The sequence below is a fragment of the Theropithecus gelada genome, chromosome 1 (genome assembly GCF_003255815.1).
Source record: "Theropithecus gelada isolate Dixy chromosome 1, Tgel_1.0, whole genome shotgun sequence".
NCBI lineage: Eukaryota > Metazoa > Chordata > Mammalia > Primates > Cercopithecidae > Theropithecus > Theropithecus gelada.
The window spans coordinates 16,375,295-16,383,767 of record NC_037668.1 but is presented as its reverse complement, the minus strand read 5'-3'; the positions used below and the strand labels follow the sequence as shown (position 1 = coordinate 16,383,767).

General features: G+C 47.8%; 1 protein-coding gene across 1 annotated transcript in view; it reads right to left on the bottom strand.

Annotated features, from left to right (window-relative positions):
* Window positions 1-8,473, bottom strand: part of BNIPL (BCL2 interacting protein like) — a 13,043-nt gene that overhangs the window by 1,766 nt on the left and 2,804 nt on the right. Inside the window, exons 5-8 of the mRNA XM_025391383.1 lie at window positions 3,416-3,598; window positions 3,121-3,223; window positions 2,830-2,961; window positions 344-430 (exon numbers count right to left, since the gene is read on the bottom strand). Of these exons, the coding sequence (XP_025247168.1) occupies window positions 344-430; window positions 2,830-2,961; window positions 3,121-3,223; window positions 3,416-3,598 (505 nt within the window). The remainder of the gene's footprint in view (window positions 1-343; window positions 431-2,829; window positions 2,962-3,120; window positions 3,224-3,415; window positions 3,599-8,473) is intronic.

Below are 8,473 nucleotides of genomic sequence, written 5' to 3'. Positions count from 1 at the left end.
GGAGTCTCACGCTGTGTCACCCAGGCTGGAGTGCAGTGGCGCGATCTCGGCTCACTGCAAGCTCCGCCTCCCAGGTTCACGCCATTCTCCTGCCTCAGCCTCCGAGTAGCTGGGACTACAGGCGCCCGCCACCACGCCCGGCTAGTTTTTTGTATTTTTAGTAGAGACGGGGTTTCACCATGTTAGCCAGGATGGTCTCGATCTCCTGACCTCGTGATCCACCCGCCTCGGCCTCCCAAAGTGCTGGGATTACAGGCTTGAGCCACCGCGCCTGGCAAGATCTTAATCTTGATTTTGAAAATGGGGGGAAGGAGAAGGGAGTCCTTGTTCCTAGAACTAGTACCTGATGAAGGGCCGAAGCAGTGCCAGAAATGCCTTCACATACCATGTAGCATGGACAACCACCAGGGCTCGCAGGTTTTTCCGTAGCCTGAAAAACAACAGGAGATCATCCTATTTCTTCTTCCACCTTTATGTGTGAAGATCAAGTGGAACTGTTTTCTGTACTGTAACTTCCTTCACTTCTCTAGTTTCTAGATTTATCTGGTACTTGGGTCTAATCCCCATTCCGTCAGCTGTAATCTCAGCTCCGCCCATCTTATTTAGCCCTCCATGATCCTCATTTTTTTTTTTTTTTTTTTTTTTTTTTTTTTTTTTTTTTTTTTTTTTTGAGACAGAGTCTCGCGCTGTGTCACCCAGGCTGGAGTGCAGTGGCGCGATCTCGGCTCACTGCAAGCTCCGCCTCTCAGGTTCACGCCATTCTCCTGCCTCAGCCTCCGAGTAGCTGGGACTACAGGCGCCCGCCACCACGCCCGGCTAGTTTTTTGTATTTTTAGTAGAGACGGGGTTTCACCATGTTAGCCAGGATGGTCTCGATCTCCTGCCCTCGTGATCCACCCGCCTCGGCCTCCCAAAGTGCTGGGATTACAGGCTTGAGCCACCGCGCCCGGCCCGATCCTCATTTTTAAAAAACTCTCCTTTCAGACTTTTTTTTTTTTTTTGAGACGGAATCTCGCTCTGTCGCCAGGCTGGAGTGCAGTGGTGTGATCTCGGCTCACTGCAACCCTCCACCTTCCGGTTTCAATCAATTCTTCTGCCTCAGCCTCCCAAGAAGCTGGGATTATAGGCACATGCCACCATGCCCAGCTAATTTTTATATATTTTTAGTAAAGATGGTGACTTGTCACCATGTTGGCCAGGCTGGTCTTGAACTCCTCACCTTGTGATCCGCCCACCTCGGCCTTCCAAAGTGTTGGGATTACAGACATGAGCCACCATGCCCAGCCACCTGGTCTTTTTCTGCTCCATTTCCCTCTTGTGCCCTACCCTTGCGTAAGTTCCTTTTGCATGCTTTTGCATCGCTCCATGACCAAGATTACTTATAAAACTCTAGGTGGAAGAAGACCAGCAAAGACAAAAAAAGGAAAGGGGGCAGGCCGGGCGCGGTGGCTCAAGCCTGTAATCCCAGCACTTTGGGAGGCCGAGACGGGCGGATCACGAGGTCAGGAGATCGAGACCATCCTGGCTAACACAGTGAAACCCCGTCTCTACTAAAAAATACAAAAAACTAGCCGGGCGAGGTGGCGGGCGCCTGTAGTCCCAGCTACTCGGGAGCCTGAGGCAGGAGAATGGCGGGAACCCGGGAGGCGGAGCTTGCAGTGAGCTGAGATCCGGCCACAGCACTCCAGCCTGGGCGACAGAGCGAGACTCCGTCTCAAAAAAAAAAAAAAAAAAAAAAAAGGAAAGGGGGCAAGAAGAGAAAAGTGAGCAAAGGGAGATGGGGGAAACAAAAGGGGGAAAAAAAAATCCTGAGAAGGAAAAGAAGACATAGGGCCAGGGACAGTGTCTCACGCCTGTAATCCCAGCACTTTGGGAGGCTGAGGCAGGCAGATCACCTGAGCTCAGGAGTTCAAGACTGGCCTGAGAAACATGGCAAAACCCTGTCTCTAACAACAATAAAAAAAAAATACAAAAATTAGCTAGGCATGGTGGTGGCGCATGCCTATACTCCCAGCTACTTGGAAGGCTGAGGTGGGAGAGTGGCTTGAGCCAGGGAGGCAGAGGTTCCAGTGAGCCATGATCGCACCACTGCACTACAGCCTGGTGACAGAGAAGACACATAGGTCAGTGATGAAGGCAGAGAAGAAGATAATGGAGGTATGGAAAGGGAAATAAATAGCAAGACTGAGAGAAGAGAAGAGTGCTTTCTGTGTGCCAGGCAATATGCCACACTAATTTAATTGCTTTTCACAAATACCCAGTGGCAAAAGTATAATCATTGCCATTTTACAGATAAAGAAGCTAAAGTGGCCAGGTGCAGTGGCTCATGCCTATAATCCCAGCACTTTGGGAGGTGGAGGCGGGCAGATCACTTGAGCTCAGGAGTTTGAGACCAGCCTGGGCAAAATGGTGAAACTCCATCTCTACAAAAAATACAAAAGTTAGCCGGGCATGGTGGCCCATGCCTCTAGTCCCAGTTACTTGGGAGGCTGAGGTGGGAGGATCGCTTGAGCCTGGCAGGCAGAGGTGGCAATGAGCCGAGATCATGCCACTGTACTCCAGTCTGGATAACACAGCCAGCTGAAGCTGAAGCCCAGGGAGGTTAAGTGACTTGTCCAAAGCCATATAGCTAGTAAATGGTAATGTGGTAATGGCAAGATTTGAAGCTAGATTTCCCTGACTCCAAGAGAGGACAGAAGACAAAAGAGCTGGGAAAGGAACGTGGAAGGACAAAGACAATAGGAAAGGACTAAATGGAAGAAGAAATAATAGAAAGGTGGGAAAAAAAGATGAGATAGACAGTTGTAGCCCTCTCATCCCAGGTCTCACCGCCGATCCAGGGTACGGTAACACTGGCGTATCCAGCTCAGAGGTGGAACTTGGGCCCTGCTTGTGCCTCCACTCAAATGAACAAGCAGGTAATTTTCAGCTACTAGCAGCTCCAGAGTTCCCACCATATACCTAGGGGGATGAAATTGCAGGGAAGGTATGTGTTGGGGGTTTCAGGGAGTGAGAGGAACATTACTGTACTCTCCCATCAGCTACTGATCTTTGAAGGAGTTCTTTTTTACTTTTCCCTCCCTAACACTGCCCTGTAGCCCTTCAGGCCTTCCACCTCACCTAAACAAGTGTTCCATGACATAGGTGTAGTTGGGGATGCTGCTTCTAGGTAGATAACAGGAAGCAAAAAGGATGACAGCATTGAGGCCATCACCGTGGTAACCTGGAGAGTATAAGGGGAAAATTCATTTGGTCAACAAATATGTATTGATAGATAGTATATCTGTTTAAGTTGAGGGACTCTGAGGGTCTTTGGAAGTTACAGGATAGATTTTGGATCCAATGACTGAGTCTCCAGCTTAGGCATTTTATTAAGAAGCCATAGCTCTTACCCTCCATTTATGCTAGCCATTACCTCCATGAGACAGGACTTTCTTATAGGGCTCAATGACAGTCATGTCTACGCGCTGCTCCCGTGGTCCGATTCGGAACACCCTCCAGTGACGTCCATCTTCTCCAGCCACATCCCACATACAACCTCGGCCCAGCCTTTCAGCTGCCTCACTGGCGCCCAGACCCTCTGCCCGGGGTAGTTCATCTAAAAGAGAGGGATGGGGAAGGATCAGGCAGATTTTCTACCTTCAGTTTTTTGTAACTTCCTCAGATTCCTAGTTTGTTACTCTAATCTGTCATTCCTCGATTTTTTCCTTGATTTTTTTTTTTTCCTTTTTTTTGAGACAGAGTTTCACTCTGCCACTCAGGCTGGAGTGCAGTGGTGGAATCTCAGCTCACTGCAACCTCCGCCTCCCAGGCTCAAGTGATCCTCCCACCTCAGCCTCCTGAGTAGCTGGGACCACAGGCACATGCCACCACGTTCAGCTAATTTTTTGGTAGAGATGGGGTTGTACCATGTTGCCCAGGTTGGTCTCAAATTCCTGAGCTCAAGCGATCTACCTACCTTGGCCTCCCAAAGTGCTGGGATTACAGGCGTGAGTCACTGCATCTGGCCTTTTCCTTGACTCTTTAGCCCTGTTTTGTCCCATCAACCCAATATCTTGCTGGTTTCTTTCTCCTGTGACTCACTATCCTCACCTTTTAACTAGATGATGGACTTAGGATGACCTTGCACTATGACCCTTAGCAGTATCAGGTATTTTTTGAGATTCTTTTCTTTTCTTTCCTTTCCTTTTTTTTTTTTTTGAGACAGTATCTCATTCTGTCGCCCAGGCTGGAGTGCAGTGGCGCAATCTTGGCTCACTGCAAACTCCGCCTCCCGGTTCATGCCATTCTGCTGCCTCAGCCTCCCGAGTAGCTGGGACTACAGGCACCTGCCACCACGCCCAGCTAATTTTTTTTTGTATTTTAGTAGAGACGGGGTTTCACTGTGTTAGCCAGGATGGTCTCGATCTCCTGACCTCGTGATCCACCCGCCTCGGCCTCCCAAAGTGCTGGGATTATAGGCATGAGCCACTGAGCCTGGCTGAGATTCTTTCTTTCTTTAAATGATTTTCCCTAGATGAGCTCATCTAGTCCCATGTCTTCAGTTCCACCAGTAAGGAAATGATGTCTGTAATCCCAAATTTGCCTCTCTAACCCAGGCTTTTTTTTTTTTTTTTTTTTTTTTTTTTGAGACAGAGTCTTACTCTGTAGCCCACGCTGGAGTGCAGTGGCACAATCTCAGCTCACTGCAACCTCCACTTCCTGGGCTCAAGCGATTCTCTAGCCTCAGGCTCCTGTGTAGCTGGGACCACAGGCATGCACCACCATGCCCAGCTAATTTTTGTATTTTTTGTAGAAACAGGGTTTTGCCATGTTGCCTAGGCTGGTCTTGAACTCCTGAGTTCAAAGCAATCAGCCCACCTTGGCCTCCCAAAGTGCTGGGATTACAGGCATGAGCTACCACACCCAGCCTGTAACCCAGGCTTCTGTTCTAACTCTAGCCATATCCCTAAATGCAGTGAGCCTATATTGCACCACTTTACTCCAGCCTGGGCAATAGGGCAAGACTCTGTATCAAAAACGAAAACAAAAACAAAAACATCTTCACTTGGTGTCTCCTTGTCATCAACAAATCACCAGATTCAAAAGGGAACTCAAGGCTGTGCTCAGTGGCTCGTTCCTGTAATCCCAGTACTTTGGGAGGCCAAGGCAGGAAGACTGCTTGAAGCCAGGAGTTTGAGACCAGCCTGGGCAACAAAGTGAGACCTCATCTTTACAAAAAATTTAAAAAAAAATAAAATTACAAATTACAAAACAATAAGAACAACAAAAAAATGGAACTCAAAATCATTCTCTTCTGCTTTGGGGGGCCAAGGTGGGAGGATCACTTGTGCCCAGGAATTCAAGGCTTCAGTGGGCTATGATCGTACCACTGCACTCTAGCCTGGGTGACAGAGTAAGACTTTGTCTCTAAAAAAATACTAATAATACAGCCTGGGCAACAAAAGCGAGACTGTCTCAAAAATAATAATAATAATAATAATAATAATAATAATAAATAAATCATTCTTCTTATTCTCCCTCATATTTCCTATTTCCTTTTTTTTTTTTTTTCCTGAGATGGAGTCTTGCTCTGTTGCCCAGGCTGGAGTGCAGTGGTGCGATCTTGGCTCACTGCAACCTCCACCTCCCAGGTTCAAGTGATTCTCCTGCCTCAGTCTCCTGAGTAGCTGGGACTACAGGTGCACGCCACCCCAGCTAACAAATTTTTTGTATTTTTAGTAGAGACAAGGTTTTGCCTTGTTGGCCAGGCTTGTCTCGAACTCCTGACCTCAGGTGATCCGCCTGCCTTGGCCTCCCAAAGTGCTAGGATTACAGGCATGAGCCACTGTGCCCGGCCATATTTCCTATATTGATGAATGACTCAATCCATCTAGCTGCCTGAATGAGAAAACTGTATTATTATTATTATTGTTGTTGTTGTTTTCTTTTAGAGACAGGGACTCACTCTGCTACCCAAGCTGGAGTACAGTGGCTCGACCTTTGCTCACTGCAGCTTTGACCTCCTGGGCTCAAGTGATACTCCCACCCCAGCTTCCCAAGCAGCTAGGGCTATGGGTACACATCAGCACACCTGGCTAGTGAGAAAACTGCATGTCATGTGAAACTCTTTCTTCTCTATCAGCCCTGAAATCAACTGGACTCCAGATTGTCTTCCATCTATCTCTATGATATTCTTTCATCATCCTTTCCATACTGCTATCCTGGTTTGTGTTCTTAGTATTTCTCACCTGGCCTTGGTACTAGCCTCCTGAGTGCTTTCCCTGCCTCTACTCTGTTTTTTTCCAGTCCACTCTCTATACCACTGCTAGAGCAAGTTTTCCTGTCTTCTCTACCTTTTTTTTTTTTTGAGACAGGGTCTCACTCTGTCTTCTAGGCTGGAGTGGAGTGGCATGATCTTGGCTTACTGCAACTTCGACTTCCCAGGCTCAGGTGATCCTCCCACCTCAGCCTCCCGAGTAGCTGGGACTACAGATGTGTGCCACAAAGCCTGGCCAATTAAAAAAAAATTTTTTTTCGTAGAAATAGGGTTTCACTTTGTTGCCCAGGTTGGTCCCAACTTCTGGGCTCAGGTGATCTGCCCTCCTCAGCCTCCCAAAGTGTTGGGATTACAGGTGTGAGCCACTGCACCCAGCCTCTTTAGCTTTTTATTCAAATGATAATATATTATACCCACCATTCTGCATGATCTTTCCATAGCAAGAAAGAGCTGCCTTTTTTTTTTTTTTTTTTTTTTGAGACGGAGTTTTGCTTGTCGCCCAGGCTGGAGTACAATGGCGTGATCTTGGCTCACTGCAACCTCTGCCTCCCGGGTTCAAGCGATTCTCCTGCCTCAGCCTCCCAAGTAGGTGGGATTACAGGTGTGTGCCACCATGCCCAGCTAATTCTGTATTTTTAGTAGAGATGGGGTTTTTCCATGTTGGTTAGGCTGGTCTCGAACTCCTGACCGCAGGTGATCCAACCGCCTCAGCCTACCAAAGTGCTGGGATTACATGCGTGAGCCACTGCTCCCGGCCTAAGAACTGCTTCATTTTAAAAAATAGTTGCATAGCCAGGCACAGTGGCTAAGGCCCATAATCCCAACACTTTGGGAGACTGAGGCAGGAGGATTGCTTGAGGCCAGGAGTTCAAGACCAGCCTGGGCAACGTAGCAAGACCCTATCTCTACAGAAATATATAAAAATCAGCCAGGTGTGGTGGCATGTGCCTATAGTCCCAGATACTTGGGTGGCTGAGGCAGGAGGATTGCTTGAGCCTAGGAGGTTGAGGCTGCAGTGAGCCAAGATCGTGCATTGCACTCCAGACTGGGCAACAGAGTAAGACTGTCTCAAAAACAAAATGTTGCCTAGTATTTAGTATTCCACTGGATGGATGCACCATAACATACGTAATATCTTACTGCTGGATCTTTAGGTTGTTTCCAATCTTTTCAGAGTCATTAAATTTGATCATGTTACTCCTTTCTTTTTTTTTTTTTTTTTTGAGACGGAGTCTGGCTCTGTTGCCCAGGTTGGAGTGCAGTGGCCGGATCTCAGCTCACTGCAAGCCCCGCCTCCCGGGTTCACGCCATTCTCCTGCCTCAGCCTCCCGAGTAGCTGGGACTACAGGCGCCCGCCACCTCGCCCGGCTAATTTTTTTTGTATTTTAGTAGAGACGGGGTTTCACCGTGTTAGCCAGGATGGTCTCGATCTCCTGAACTCGTGATCCGCCCGTCTCGGCCTCCCAAAGTGCTGGGATTACAGGCTTGAGCCACCGCGCCCGGCCTACTCCTTTCATTAAAACCTTACTGGGCCAGGCATGTGGCTCACACCTGTAATCCCAGCACATTGGGAGGCCAAGGCAGGCAGATCACTTGAGGCCAGGAGCTCAAGATCAGCCTGGCCAACATGGTGAAACCCCATCTCTACTAAAAATATAAAAATTAGCCAGATGTGGTAGTGCATGTCTGTAATCCCAGCTACTCAGGAGGCTGAGGAACAAGAATCACTTGAACCTGGGAAGCAGAGGTTGCAGTGAGCCTATATTGCACCACTTTATTCCAGCCTGGGCAACAGGGCAAGACTCTGTGTCAAAAACAAAAAACAAAAAAACTTATCATGACTCCCTATTGTCTACAAGATAAAACCTAAACTCCTTAGCATGGCAGCAAGGGCCTCCACGATGTGACCTTTGTCTACTTAACCCAGCAGCACTATCTTTTGTCATTCTCTCTTCACCTCCCAGCCCTTCATATTAAAATAGTCATGCTCATACTTTGAATTCCCCAACATGCCATGCTATTGCTTGAGTTGCTTCTGCTTCTTTTCCTTAGAATGCCCTCTCTCCAACTACCTGATAAATGTCAGCTTCAGCTTTCAACGTTTAGCTCAGAATCATCTCCTTCATGAAGCCTTTCCTTCTCCCTGTCTACACTGTACCCTACACATGTATAGATCATAACCTTTAACTGCATTTTTTTTTTTTTTTTTTTTGA